The sequence below is a fragment of the Thamnophis sirtalis genome, unplaced genomic scaffold, assembly GCF_051295495.1.
Source record: "Thamnophis sirtalis isolate CommonGarterSnake01/CBP01778 unplaced genomic scaffold, rThaSir2_p1.2 scaffold_12, whole genome shotgun sequence".
Taxonomy (NCBI): Eukaryota; Metazoa; Chordata; class Lepidosauria; order Squamata; family Natricidae; genus Thamnophis; species Thamnophis sirtalis.
The window spans coordinates 468,262-483,374 of record NW_028261392.1 but is presented as its reverse complement, the minus strand read 5'-3'; the positions used below and the strand labels follow the sequence as shown (position 1 = coordinate 483,374).

At 55.1% G+C, this 15,113-nt stretch overlaps 1 protein-coding gene across 1 annotated transcript; it reads right to left on the bottom strand.

Moving 5' to 3' along the window:
- Nucleotides 1-6,414: 6,414 nt before the first annotated feature.
- Nucleotides 6,415-14,038, bottom strand: MTG1 (mitochondrial ribosome associated GTPase 1). Its single transcript, XM_087726245.1, has 11 exons — nucleotides 13,874-14,038; nucleotides 13,724-13,787; nucleotides 12,369-12,474; nucleotides 11,900-11,980; nucleotides 11,566-11,622; nucleotides 10,096-10,186; nucleotides 9,545-9,606; nucleotides 8,803-8,899; nucleotides 7,820-7,901; nucleotides 7,609-7,721; nucleotides 6,415-7,372 (listed from the first exon to the last, which is right to left on the bottom strand). The coding sequence occupies exons 1-11, from the start codon at nucleotides 13,983-13,985 to the stop codon at nucleotides 7,254-7,256; spliced, it is 984 nt and encodes a 327-aa protein (XP_087582371.1). The 5' UTR covers nucleotides 13,986-14,038; the 3' UTR covers nucleotides 6,415-7,253.
- Nucleotides 14,039-15,113: the final 1,075 nt, after the last annotated feature.

Sequence of the window (15,113 nt, the reverse complement as noted above, 5' to 3'; positions counted from 1 at the left end):
CCTCCAGTGTTGGAGCATTCACAACTTCTGGAGGCAACTTCTGTTCCTCTGATTAATTGTTCTAACTGTCAGGAAATTTCTCCTCAGTTCTAAGTTGTTTCTCTCCTTGATTAGTTTCCATCCATTGCTTCTTGTTCTACCCTCAGGTGCTTTGGAGAATAGTTTGACTCCCTCTTCTTAGTGGCAGCCCCTGAGATATTGGAAGAGAGGAAGGGGAAGTAGGGAAGAATGGCAGAGGGCAGAAAGGAGGTAGGGAGGAAGAGGAGAGAGGGAGAAGAGAGTGATGGACAGGGTAATGTGGTGTATGGAGAGCAGAGGAGCCAATAATTGTTTTTTGGGAGTTGATGGAAAGACAAATTGATGTTAATACTTAATAATATGAAATTATGTTGATGTAACAGTATACATGTGGTTATGTGTTATGAAAATGAAAAAAAATTAATTTAAAAAATTGGAAGACTGCTATCCTGCCTGTCCTTGCCCTTCTTTTCACTAAACTAGACATCCCCAATTCCTGCAATATGTTTTAGCCTCCAGTCCCCTCATCATCCTGGTTGCTCTTCTCTGCTCTCTTTCCAGAGTCTCCACATCTTTTCTACATCGTGGCCACCAAAACTGGGTGCAGTTTTCCAAGTGTGGCCTTATTACCAAGGCCTTATAAAGTGGCATTAACCCTTCACCTGTTTATGCAACCAAGGACTGCATTAACTTTTTTGGCTGCTGCCACCCACTGCCGGCTCATCTTTAAGTGGCCGCTCTGGGAGACCGTCTGGTTGCCGAATAGACCTGGTGCTGTCCTTAAGTGCAGCCATTCGTTTTGATTGACTTCCTGCATAAGGTGTGGCTCATAAAGGAATTGGGACCCAGGTGAGCAGGTCTGGGGCGAGGGGGTGGGAGGACCAAAGGGGGGAAGGACATGTGGCTCTTTTCCTTCCAGCTGTGCTTCTGGTGGGGCTGCAGCTGACCCAAGCCCAGATGTGTTCCCTGCCTGCCTCCTTCCCAGGAGGGCTCCCACCATTGCACTGGCTGCCTCTGAATGTCTTCCAGGTGCTGAGATGATCCCCTTTGAAAGGCCCCGCAGGGCTCCCTTTGGGGGACCACCCCTCCCACCTTCACCCGGTCCGCTCAGGATGGTGGCCGCAATGATACCGAGATCTGCCTTCGGTTGCTCAACGGTAGCCTCCATTAGCCTCCATTGCAACCTTGTTTTTCTATCCTCTGCAGGGCCCCCTCAACTCCACCTGAGAATGCCGTGGGGGGGGGGACTCTGGAACAGGGCAGTCACTGCTCCCCCCCCCTTTGCAGCCCCCTCCCCCTGAAGAGCCACTGCTCCTCCTCCCCTCCAGCCCAGGATGGAGGTTTTCTGGGAATGTTGGGGTGCCGACAAAAGGGGTTGCGTTCCTTTGGCCCTTCGGGGTGGGCTTTTCATGCATTTGTTTTGGAGGGGGGCTTTTTTTACATGCTGGGCTCCTTCAAGGCTTCCGAGATTCCCAAGACATAAACACACGAAGTGAAGACACATTTCACAAGGCTGACAAATGACTTGCCATGGAAAGAAAGTCCCCGCTTTCCCCTAAGCCCCCCCACGGGGAGAAGGACCTTCCTGGCCCCAGAGTTTTTGAGAGCTGCCCCGATTCCCCCCCCACCCGGCAGCCTTTCCAAGGATGAAGGGGGGGGGTCTTCATTTCCCAGGGTTTCCTGGTCTCCCCCCCCCAAGCTTCCGATGTGCCCCCCTCAAACCGGGGAGGGTGGCGGCCAAGACCCGCCTCCACCTCTCGGGAGACCCGCATCCTTGCAGGGGCGGCGTGGAGGGGGGCGCTGCCAGCCGGGGCTGCGTCCTTGCCCCCGTCACCCACCGGGCGGGCGCAGGAGGGGCTGCGGGCGAGGGGCGCGCAGGGGCGGGGGCTGCATCTGGGCGCGAGGGGCGGGGGCTTCGGCGCGGGGGAGGCGCGCAGTGACGAAGAGCCGGAGCCGCGCAGGAGGGCTGCGCGGCTGTCGGAGCGGCTGCTGGAGCCCCGGGCGGGCGAGCGAGCGAGCGAGCGCGGAGCAGCGGCAGGCAAAGCCCGGAGCAACCGAGAGCGAGCGCCGGAGCCGTCGGGTAGACATCCTCGCCCCCCCCCCCCAGCGCGGCTCAGGGAGGGGGGAGCCATCGCGAGGGAGGGAGGGAGGAGGGGGGTCGTCTGTCCCCCCTGCGGGCGATGGAAGGAAATGCCGGTTCCGGGCGCGGGGCGTGGGGTCCCTCTCCGCAGCCGCCCTCCGGGTAGCAGAGCCCGGGGTGGGGGGGGGAAGGGGCAACCAGTCGGGGGCTGATTTGGGAGCCGCAGCTGCTTCAGGGAAAGCGAAGGGGGAGACTCTCCCGAAGACCCCCCCCCCCAGCCCTGGTTCTCGGGGGGCGGGGGGGGCATCCCTAGGATCAATCAGCCCCTGGGGCGAAATTGGCGTTGGGGGCGGAGCCTTGTAAAAGGAGTCGGGGGTCTCTGCCTGCTGCGTCCATTCTTTGCAATCGGCTGCCCGGAGATGGGCTCCCCCTTCACGGCAAGCCCTACACGAGGAAGCCTCCATGTTTAGGTTGCATAGAAAGACCCCCATCCCGTGTTAGAGCTCAGCAGGCAGGCAAAGCTCCCTGCAGTCCGAGGGCAGCCAGGTAGGTTGGCAGGCAGGGCCGGTGGGAAGAGATTCTGCCTCCACTTCTGCTCCCCAGGAGAGGCGAAGAAGAGAGGCAGGAATCCCGGGAGGGGAAGAGCAGCAGCACAGAGGATTTGGGGGGCTAAAACGTACCCAGCCCAGGACGGTGGTTGGAGTTGGGTCAGGCCAGTCTTGAATGGAGAGGAGGAGAGGATAGCAGCCTCCCAGTATCTGAGGGGCTGCTCAAAGGAGAGGAGGGGTCCACTTATTCTACAAAGCCCCCCCCCCAAGGCAGGACAAGAAGCAACGGGGTGGGGGGGACTCCCCAAGGAGAGAAGCCGCTTAGGGGGAAGGAATTTCCTGGCAGTGGGAAGAAGGAACCAGGGGAAGGGGTTGCCTGGAGAAGATATGGCTGCTCCTGGAGCCTTGGAAGAAGCTTTTGGGTGACCATTGGTCTGGGATGGACCAAGGACCTCTGCTTGAGCAGGGGGTGGGTGGGCTAGAAGGCCTCAGGGGCCCCTTCCCAGTCCGATTCCGTCCATCCTTGGCTGATGGGAAACTGCATAGCTGTAGCCTAGATCAGTGTTTTTCAACCACTGTGCTGTGGCACACTAGTGTGCCGTGACATAGTGTAAGGTGTGCCGTGGGAAAATTACTTTATATATAGTCAATATAGGCACAGAGTTAATTTTTTTTAACATTTTCTAATGGTGGTGTGCCTCGTGATTTTTTTCATGAAAAAAGTGTGCCTTTGCACAAAAAAGATTGAAAAACACTGGCCTAGATGGTTTCTGGAGGCAGAGCAGAAGAGGCCAGTCTCCAAGCAACCACCATCCCCAGGCTTCATGCCAGGTCTACCCAGAGGAACGCTGGGCTTCCTAGGGTTAACTCTACCAGCGGAGGAATCCGGGCAACGGGGGCTGACCCCTCTTTCCTCTTCATTTTGCAGATCGGGGCCCCTCCCTGGAGACCATGAGGGTCAAGTGCAGCCCCGCCCTCTGTTGGACGCTCCTCTTCCTGCTGGCCATTTTCATGGAGGCCGTGGTCTGCAAAGGGGGCCGGGGTGGAGCGCGTGGGTCAGCCCGGGGCAGCGCTCGGGGCACCTCCCGGAGGTCCAAGTCTGCCCCCCGTTACCGCTCCTCCGGGACATCCCTGCGTGTGGCGGCGGCGGCTGCTGCAGGAGGAGCCGCGGCAGCAGCTGCGGCAGCCGGGATGAGAATGGGGGGCCCCGACGGCCCCCAGTACGGAGAGATGCAGCTGAGCAACAACACTGCAGGAAGCCCCGCCCACCCCGGTCCCTGGCCCCTCCTGTACGCCTCCGCCTCCCTCTGGTGGGCGGCCCTGGTGCCTTGGGCCCTCTGACCCTCAGCCCCCCCACAAGGGATTGGGGGGGACGGGGACCGTCCCTGCCACCACTTACTCAATGGTGCCAAAATCCATGACAAGCCACTCCTGCCCCCCCCCGGCTGGTTCCCCCCGTTTTTAGTTGTTTCTCGAAACTGCCATCCTAAGGCCAATCCAGAGGGGGGGGGAGGGTTGATGAAGGAAGTGTGTCTGCTGGTGGACATCCTGAGATGGGCTGCAGGTGCCTCCTCCACGTGGGCCCTCATCCGTCTGCCAAATCCTTTCTGCAGCTCTTTTGTGACGATGGAGACGTAAAGACCCCCTGCCAACGATTTACTGCTACTTTTGTACAGAGGGAAGGATTCCTCCCTCCGGTGCCTTGTCCAACAAAGGAGCTTTTAACTTTGGGGTCATTCCGCACGAGATCCACCCAGGCGGGAGCTCGGAGGTCAGCGTGGAGAAGGTGCTGGACATGGAAGAGCCCGACACCAGTCAGGCCCTGCCATGGACAATCTTTGGCTCCTCATTTCTCTGGAGGCCGAGTTATAGGCCAGGCGGTGGCTGTGAGGCTCAAGTGAGGGGACAATGGCTGCCTTGAGCCACTAAGAAAAGCCCAACATTATCAGCTCTGCCATGTTCAAGGCTGCTATGGGAAGGAAACCACTTTATCATTCAATCCCGTTGACCCGGGAGAGTTTGGCCGGTGGCTCTTCTCTTGGCCCAAAGGGAGGGGAACCCAGCCTGCCGCACGCAAGCAGCCTTCTTGCTTTGGGTCCTGAACTGGCTCAAGGGGGCAGCTGCCACACTGGTGCAAACAGCTGGATCCCTCAGAGGCAGCCGGGTTCTCCAAGTAGGCAGGAGGTGGCCAGGGTCCAGGGCAGGCTGGGCTGGGCGCGGAGCTGCACAGGCCGCCGTTGTTGTTGTTGTTCTGAATGTGATTTTATTTCCTGGGGAAAATCTTCTCAAAGGCCCTTGCAACAGCTGCGGGGGGTGGTGGGGATACAGAAAATGTCTTTTTCGCCTTTTGGCTGGGAGATTTCTGCCCTCAAAGGCCACTAAAAATTCATTCTGGGGAAACAGCTAATTGGGTCAGCCGTTTCCGTTCAACCACCAGGGTTTTGAAAACTTGCCAGTTTTCCCCCAGAAATTCTCTCGGGAGATACAGGCCCAATAAAACAGCTTTGTGCGGTTAATACGACATTTGCTGCCCTCAGATATTATGACGGCTCTTGAGAAGATTATAAAATGGATTAGACAAATTTGTGGAGCTATTAGACCTGATGGCCATGAATTCGCATTACGTACAAGAGACGCATCTCTTCAAGGCCAGCGGAGAGAGAGAGAAGACACGGCGGCTCCCCCTGGCTATGAACTGTCCCCGATGCAGCCGAACGGATCCTGTGTTACACGCAATGCTGCTCCAAATGGACCTTTGCCCTCGTTTATCCGATTAATTTATCACCTCCAACATGTTTTAAGAAAAAAACGTTTTCATCCGTTTCATGCCCATGTCTGGGTGCAAAAAGAACTGGGAAGGGTCCCTGATAACCCCTTTACCTGCTGGTGATCAGCTCCTTTAATAAAAGCCCTTACAATCGCCCGGTGTACGTGGGGTATTTGGGACTGTGAGGCTCTGGGGGGAAACAAGGCACAGGTTTTGCTTCCAAGGATGAAGGGAGGACATGAGGGCCCCGGATGCTGTGCCCTAGTGGGAACTCTGGACTACTGGCGGCTGCAGTTACAGAAGGGGCTTGGCACTGGGATGGGGGGGGGGGCAGCCCTTCTGCCCTGTGGACTTGTATTCCGCTTCTGGTCAGGGAGGAAGCCCAAATCCTCTTCACGATCCGCATCCTCAGCCAGGGACCCTCCTTCCACCACGGCCCTTGGATGCCTGGTGGAGATTCTCAGTCAGGCAGGTCACGGGGGTCCCAAAGGGGCTTTTCCCCCAAAAGGCAATGGGATTTCCTTGGCTTTTTTCTTTTCTTGGAGGCGTTTCGCTTCTCATCCAAGGAGCTTCTTGGGTTCAGAACTGAAGACGCTTCTTGGATGAGAAGCGAAACGCCCTCAAAGAAAAAATACCAAGGAAGGCCTGTTGCCTTTTTTTGGGGGGGGGGGGAAACCCTTTGATCTTTACTGCTGCAGTGGAGGGAGCCCGGGGGCCTTGCTTTTTTGGGGCTCCCGCACGTTCCTCGGAAGAGGCCTGCCTTCTGCAGCCGAGAGGAGCCAGGACAGGAGATCATCCGGAACAATCTGCGATGTTCTTGGCAGAGAAAAATCAGCCTGTCTGAACTGGGACTCCGTCTCTGAGGGGGGACCTTGGGATGGGACTTCAGGAACCGCTTCTTTTATTTGTACACTTTGAAGAGTGGACAGGAAAGTCACCATCTGTTTCACACAACTTTTACAATATTTCACTGTTGATTACAAGGCAATCAAAAAGCTGGCTTGATACAAATGAGACTTTATCAGAGATAAAAATGGCTGCAATTTGGAAAACAGGATAGAATAACAGAGTTGGAAGGGACTTTGGAGGTCCTCTAGTCCAGCCCCCTGCTCAAGCAGGAGACCCTCGACCATTTCAGACCTGTCCATTCTCTTCTTAGAAACCTCCAGTGTTGGAGCCTTTACGACTTCTGTTCCACTGGTTGATTGTTCTCTCAGGAAATGTCTCCTTAGTTCTTGGTGTTTCTCTCCTTCATAAGTCAGTTCACATCTTCATCTCATTCTTGCTTTTATCCTTTGTGTCTTCTGCATCCCTCATGTTTTCTTTCTTTCTTCCTTGGCAGGAGGGAAGTTGGTGCAATGCCAATGGAAAAGCAATCTTAAAATTGTTTATTCGTAATATCCAAAAAGGGAAGCCAAACTATGGGATGCAGCTCTGTTACAAAACATGGGGTAGCAGTAGTTTAACTTGCAACAGGGTGTTAATTTCATTGTAGGATGGCAGCATTTGTGAACCTGGCCTTGTGTGTTTTGAACAGGTCACAAAGCAATGCAATCAAATGGGAGGCAAACAATAGATCTCTCCAGCTATTGCTTCGCCCAGGCAAGACAACAGACACCAAATGATCCAGGATGAGTCGTAGAAGAGGTCCAAGGGGAGACTCTTCCAAGGGAGTTTGCATCACCTCTCGCCCCCCCAAAAGGCCCGGCTGTGATGGCCCCTTGGACGTTGCAAGGCCCAACCCAGCTGAGCTTCTGAAGAAAGCAAAGGGCTCCTCAAAGGCAGTGCGGCTCCTTCCTCCTGGCAGGCCCCGGGGGCTTCCCAGAGGAAAAGGGCCAGGTCAGGCGAGGCCCTTGCCCGCTTGATCCAGCATCACCTTCCCCAGAAGCCCCTTGCGGAAGGCATAGATGAAGTCACAGGCTGCTGCGTTGTAATTCGGGATGGAGACGTTCACATTCCCTGCCGACAGGAGCAGAAGCCTCAGGGCTCAGCCCGGGGGGGGGGGTGTCTTTCCTCCCCAAAAGGGGAGACCCCAAACCCCTCCAGACTGGTAGGGTCAGAAGAACCTGCTCTGCTAAAGCTGGACCCTCCATTAAGCATCCATCCGTGGGCTCTGCCATCACCCACTCCTGGAATCTGCCCTCTCTGCTCAGAAGCCCCCCCACCCCCCAGGTGACCAGAGGAGGAGGACTCACCTGTGCCCGTCAGGACCCGGACCTTCTGCACCTTGCCCAGGTGCCGTGCTATGCTTTTGAGGACGCTCTCCACCTCATCACAGGGGCCACTCAGCCCATAACGCTCCACGTAGCTGCGGAATAGGAGTGGGGGAGGGGGGAAGAAAGAGGCCTGAGGCTTGTGGAGGGTCCCCCTGGGCCCTCACAGCAGCAGCTCCGGGGCCCCTCTCACCTGAACTGCTGCTGCTGGTTCAGCACATACAGAAGGTAGTCAGCAATGACCTCCACTCCCACCAGGTGATCCAGAATTGCTCCTGAGTAAAGGAAGGAGGGCAGGGAAATGTACAGGTAGCCCTGCTGGAAAAGTAGGGCAGGCAGTGGCACGACGGCTGCAGCCCCAAACGCAAAGCAGCAGCAGAGCCGGGGAGTCAGGCTTAAAGGCGGATGCCAATTTGGAGAGGATGCAACACACCTGGACTCCACAGACATGAGACAAACGGTGCGGGAATTAAGACTCTCAAGGCTGTGGAGACGGCAGGTGTCACCCAAGGAAGTGACAGGCTGCACAAAGGGGCAGATGAAGAGCTGCAGGGAAGGAGAAGCCCGAGTCAAAACTGCTGGGCAAAGCGGTTGCTGGCTGGCCTCCTTCCTTGGCAAAGCAGACCGGCTGCAGGGCCCTCCTGTGCTCATCCAGCAGGACCTGAAGGCTCCCTCGCCCACCAACCCCATCGCTCCCATTCTCATGTTCAGTTGCCCGGCCTGCCTTTTCTTCAAGGGCTCAAGGCAGCTTCCCTCTGTGTGTGTGTGTGTGTGTGTGTGTGTGTCTTCCTTTGTTTGATCCTTGCTACAATCTGGGCAAGGGGGAAGGGGAGTGGGAAGGAGGGACTTGAATCTAGTTGTCTCGATTCTGGTCCAAGTCCTTAATCTCATTTATTTATTAAACGTGGCTGCTACCCAACCCTCCACCACGGAACCCTGGGTGGTTTATCCTACTCTGAATAAAGAAGGAAACAATTATAGGACTCAAACCTTAAACCATCAGGCATTAAAAGCTGAAACCTTAACACCGATGGCTGAAATGGCTAAAAGAACCCAATGAGAAGACGGGGTGGAGGTGAGGTCTTGTACTGGTCTATTAGTCACCTCCAAAACGAGGAGCCCCATCGGTGTACAGCCACCTATCCCACATTGTAAGACAACTCAGAGTCCTCTCACCACAAAGTGCCAGCTTCAGCCCTGTCTCAACGGACTCAATTTGGGGGGACAGCACCCCAGGAGTATCCAGCAAGTACATGAGGGGCTTTTCAGACACCTGGAACAGGAAGGTATCGGATTCAATTTTGTACCCTCAAAAACTGCCGCAGAGAATTATAGGACGTGACGGTTTCCGACATGCGGAAGAGCTGATTGAAGACATCAACTTGTTTTCCATTTTCTTTAGAATTACCCACCATGACTAACAAAAGGAAGGTTGCTCAACCAACTTTTATGCCTAAAACAGGACTAAAGTCCCAGCATCATCTAGATTCTTTAACCGCTAGTGGCTCTCGGGAGATAAGGCACAATTGTTTGAGACATATTGTTTTAAAAACTGTTATAATGCAACAATTGGTTACTAGATTTGGTTGCCGTTCTTTTATTTCCACAAAAGCCTGAAATACACCTCATTTTAATCTTAGAATTACGTGGACCTCTAAGCCGACAGGGGTTGGACTGTGCCACGTTATTAATCCCCGTTATCCCTCCAAGCAGTCCTCCCTAACGGGAGTGACAGAGGAAGCCGCTCAGTTAAGAAGACCAACCCTATTATCAGTCAGTCAAAAGGGAGGAGGAGAAGGCGGGAGCATCTGCTGAGCTCTGCTGAAAATGATCAGCTCCCTCAGGCACCCCCTCCCTAGACCTGCCTTCAGGTCTTCTCTACTGAAGAACCAACATTTTGAATAAACTCTTAGATTACCTGGATCTTGGTCAGAACCGCTCTGGTTATACCTGGCGCCCCACCAACTGGCGCGGCTTTTCCTTTGTCGCAGGGAAAGGAAGAAAAGAAAAAGCCAATGATGTGCAATTGAAGACGGCAGCGCTTAACTTATCATGTTGTCTGAGGAACTAATTGTCCCTCTTGTTTCAGGCCAATAATCAACCGTAATCAAAAGGAGATCTTGGCTCCTCCTTGGCTCACCGGTCCTTTTCTGGCAACCAAGCAGGGATCTCCCATCCCCACGTTTAACTGTCTCAACCCAGTTCCCACCATTGCTGGACAGATTTCTGAAAAACTCTCTCTCTCCAACAACTCTTTCCTTGGCATCCAAGAACTTACTTAGCTGGGTTTTTAGATTTCTAAATTTCGAAAGAATTGATCACTAATGTGAAACATTCTGCAAATTTGAACCGGACCGCCGTGTTTTCAGGATTATAAATATGCTCACGACTTTCCTCCTTGCGTACCGATTCTACTGAATGCTCAATTCGAACGTATCGGTTTGCTTGGCCAGAAGCAACAGGAAATACCTTTCCCGAGGTGCAGCTTTCTCAGTGAATTGATGACTGAGGATTTGCCCACATTCGGCACTCCGATCACCATGATGTTGTTATCCACGTTCTGGAACCAATCAGAAAGAGTTGAAAGTAACCTTGAAAAGTAACACTTGGTGCAATGAAGAAATAAAAGATTTTGGAAGATTTCTAGAAAGTGACATATATGGAAACAACCTTCTCGATATCCAGAGTCCCATTCATTTCAGGCCAATGGCGGCTGAAACCTGGACCTGGGCCAACCCCTCGGAAACATTTCTTCTCTCTGTTGAGGTGTTTGTACGGCTGGAAAGGGGCAACCTACAAAGGCCCACTCCGTATGTCCTGGAGCCTTTGCTCTGAACATCTGCTGGGCATGAACATCTGCTCTTAACGAAAGCTGCATTTCAAAAAGAGATATTCCCAGGGGCTGGAAAAGTCGGAAGCCAAAGCGGCTCATCCTTTAAAGCAGCGGTCCTCAACCTGGGGGTTGCGACCCCTTTTGGGGTCGAACAACTTTTTCACAGGGGTCGCTAAGACCATCGGAACTCTAAACTTTAGATTCCCCCTTGCGTTCCTCGAAATCCCCCGCGGATGGGCTCCGGAGTCATCGCTGGCCAAAAAGAACGTCGCCACGGCTCCACTCCGTGGAAAACACAGCTGCGCGCAAACACCCCGTACAATTATTGCAGCCTCGGAGACTTTCGTAATGGCGGGAAATTCTTCTCAGTCGCCTGGGCTTCTTCAGAAGCTGCTCTCCGAGGCTTTCCAAAGCTCTCCGAAGGCAAGAAGCCGCTGCCAGCGAAGCTCTCAGCGATGGCAAGAGTCCCGCCGCCGCACCGGATTCAGCAAAGTGGCTCAAGCAGCAACGGGACCTGCTTGGGGAAGGGAGAGCCGGAACTGACGGCCCGGGACTGTTTCTGCACCGCTGTAAAAATGTCTGTTTCCCAGCCGCAGGAGGGGAGGGAAGAGCCTCCCTCCCCCTCCAGAGAGCCCATGCCGAAAGACAGGAGGGGGCGGGATGGTTTGAATGCGGGCGAGCGGGTGGTTTAGTGGCGTGCGAGAGAGGGCCCCCCAACTGCCCGAACGAGGCAGACGGAGAATGAAAGGAGATTGCGTCGGGGGGCGGGGAGTGTTGGTCCCGTCGTTGCTGGCGCTGCTATGAACCTGCGCGAATAAACTATTCCTTCCCTGAAGAGCTGGCTTGCGTGTCCTGTTTTTTCTACAACAAGGGTGGTCACCAAGACCGATGTGAAGGTGCACAAACACACACACACGTACGTACAGGGGGCAGATCTAATGGCGTGCCCAATCAAGCTCACTAAAAATGAATCCGTTCCACCCCTCAGGAACTTTGCCAGAGAAAAGAACAGGACGGTCCTGGTTGTTCTGAACCAAGTGGCTGTTTGAACACGCAGGAAAAGCACAGCAATGTTTTTGTTCTCCAAAATGCCCCGTTTAACTCACCTCCGCCCTCTGATAGCGCTGGCTGTTTTTGATAAGTCCTGTGAGAATGGGAACAAGCTGCAAGAAAAGACACGACGGATTCAGTGGAACTGCGGCTCTTTTTTGTCCTCAGGTGGGGGGAACTAAGGTCTCTCTCTCTCTTTCCCCCTCCCCCACAGCTCTACTGCAAGATAAAACTGATCAGAGCTCAATTATTCCTTCATTCAAGAAACATCAAGGGCTGCCAACTCCACGACTCCTTTGCACCAACCGCTTTGCTTTATCCTTCAGTGAAGAGGAAGATTGGTTCTAGAATAAGGAACTCTCGTTGTCGTCCAGGCTCATATAATTTTACCTTCTTGACATTTTCATCTGTTAAGCAATCGGTGAAGACAACGTGCTGCAAACCTTGCTGTTCCAAAAGTTCCAGAATTCTCTAAAAGCAGATCAGAGATTCGTAGGAAGTATTAGTACTGTTGTTATAATTTAGATCCTTCATAGCCACCCAGGCTAACTAAACGTATTAGTAAGGCAAGAGGCTGATTAATCAATAAAGTAATCAACAAGACAAGATGAAGAAGCCAAGTGTTGTCAAACAGGGAAAGGCGGATCTGAAATCAGACACAAATAACAAGAGCGGGAGTTCAAATTCCCTGCTGTAAAGTTAGCATGAATTGTTTGACAGGACCAACATTCTAACAAGCAATCCAAACTAAAAGGACTATTTCCCATCCTACATAACCTTAATTGGACCCTTATTTCCCAAACTCTGGTTCAGGCTACAATCTAGGAAAGAGGAAAAACCGCCAAGACTCCCCACTCACCGACTTGTGGGTCAGATCTGCCAAATCCATTTTATTCAACACCAGCAAATGTGGACGGATCCCCAGGACCTCATTCAAGGCAGGATTCCGGCCGGAAAGTGGAATGTGCATGTGCTAAGGAAGCAAAGACCCAGAATCCAGATGCACAACGGGGAGCACAGATTTACTACCTGCACCATGAAGACTGGGAGGGGAAGGCAGCCTGGGAGCCCGACTTCTATCATCCTCAAATTCAAAACTTAGGAAGGAGGTCAGAGGAAATTATTGGCTGGCCACCTTAATTAGTCTGTTCCAAAGGAGGTGGTGGAAATGGGAGTCAATGGAAGAAAGCAAGGCCTGCAATCCTACTGAAGAACAGAGTTTCTTTCAAGAAAATCAGCCTGGATCTTACAAAGGTAAATCCTGCCTCACCAACATAAAAAGCTGTGGAAACCGTGAAAAGGAGCAACCAGTGTCTCTAAAAGCAAAAGGCTGGACTGGGAGCCCATACGCAGTGTCTCCTTTCCCAGCAATTAAGGCAGGCTACCTATGGTTTACCAGGAACCTCTTTTCCTGACCTGGCTTCTGCCTCACGGTCACCCTGGGAGTGGAGGGAGGTTTTATCCCATGTGGACACTGCAGGGTATCTGGGAGAGGCAGAGGGAAGTGATGCCGGTGGAGAAGCTCGGCTCCCATCGCAGGGCTGCCCCTTTGGTGGCTGTTCTGCAGCTGAGAGGCAGGGCAATCCAGAGCATATGCTGCCAGTCTCCCTTGCAGGCAGAGCAATGGGGGAGGAGAGGGAGCCCCCTCTGCCCCCTTCCAGGCACAGGAGGCCCCTAGAGGGTCTGCGAGCAGAGACTTCCGGGCTCCCGTGTGGCCTGCAGAGGCAGCCTTGGGATCCTAGGGCTGGAAGGGGCCCGGGAGGTCCTCTAGTCCAGCCCCAAAGCCAGGAGCCCTTGGACCAGGCCAGATAAAGGGCTGCCTTGTGCCGGCATATCAGAGCCGAGGTGGCACAGTGGTTAGGGTGCAGCACTGCAGGCTACTTCAGCTGACTGCTAATTCGGCAGTTCGGCGGTTCTAATCTCACCGGCTCAGGGTTGACTCAGCCTTCCATCCTTCCGAGGTGAGTAAAATGAGGACCCGGATTGTTGTTGGGGGCGATATGCTGACTCTGTAAACCGCTTAGAGAGGGCTGAAAGCCCTATGAAGCCGTATATAAGTCTAACTGCTATTGCTATTGCTATCAGGGCCGGCTCCACTCCGGGGCCCCTGCTCCGTTCTCTGGGGCACCCGAGGAGGAGGCGGAGGCTCGGGCAGAGGGCGCTAGGCCAAGGAGGCTCCCCCCCTTCCCCAGCCTCTCCTGAGCGAAGGATATGCGGGCGTCGTGCACCTCCAGCAGGCCGTCCACGGCGCGCAGGCTCCTCCTCATGTCCTTCAGCCCTGCGGGAGGAAAGAGCCGCCGTTACAACCGCCGCCTACCCCCCCCCAACGGAGGCTCCCCGCCCGCCGCCCGCCCAGCCCCGTGCCTCGAGCCATGTGCCCGGGGAACCATCGCGCCACGTCGCGGCCGCCGCAGTCGAAGCGCTCCCGCCAGCCGCCGCCTCCCGCCGCTGCCCTCAGCAGCGCCGCCAGCCGCATCCTGCGCCTCCCGGGGCCCCCTCAGGCCGCTGCGGCTCAGGCGGCGCGCTCGGGTGACGACAGCGAGGCCCCCGCGGGCGCCCCCGGATGACGTCTGCGGAGCCCCTCCCACCGGAAGGGGCGCTTGTGACGCTCAGTCGCCCGTGGGAGGAGGCGGAAGCGGCTGCGGGCGCTGGGCAGCGCTGGAGGCCGAAGGCGCCGGGAAGGAGCCCTCCGGGGAGGAGGACCAGCAGGTGAGGCCGCTCTCCCACCTTGGCGGAGAGGGCGGCTGAGCCCCCCCCCAACCTGCCCTCCCGAGACCCCCCGGGAGCCTCGCCAAGCAGGCCTCGAACAGGCTGGGTCAGCAGCAGGGAAACGGCTGGATGACCTTGGGGGACCCCCTCGGCCCAGCCCCCCCCCCCGGGCAGAGAGATTCCCCCTTGACTTGTCTGTCTATCCCGTCTGTCTATCCATCATTATCATCTACCATTATCTATCTCCATCCATCCATCCACTATAGCAGTGTTTCTCAACCTTGGGAACTTGAAGATGTCTGGACTTCAACTCCCAGAATCCCCCAGCCAGCGAATGCTGGCTGGGGAATTCTGGGAGTTGAAGTCCGGACATCTTCAAGTTGCCAAGGTTGAGAAACACTGCACTATAGTTCTCTGTCTTTCCTTCCTTCCGCCTACCTACATCGTCTCTGTCTCCTCTTTCAAAGGTGGGGCAAAGCCCCCTTCCCCGGGCTTGAAAACCCCCCGTGGAGTCCAGGTGGGGCTTCTGCCCTTAGTCGTCCTCTCTCTCTCCCTCCTCCCAGCCCCTCACAATGAGCTCCTTCGACCACCACGGAGACCCCTTGGCAGCGGCTGAGCTGGATCCCACCAAGGCCCACCTGGAGGAGCAGCCCATCCAGAAAGATGCCGACTGCAGCCCTGGGCAGCTGCCTCCGGTGCCTCCCAAGGAGGCCGGTTGCTCCAGGAGCTACTGCCAAGCCTGGCTCCTGGCCCCGCTGGAGGACGCCCGGTTCCTCATCTGCTGCACCAACTGGTATTAGCTGCTCTTGGACCGGAAGGGGCCGGCATCCCCCTTGAGGCTCCAAGACTCGTCTCCCAACAGGCTCCAGGTGTGCAGCTGTTATTAAACCACGGG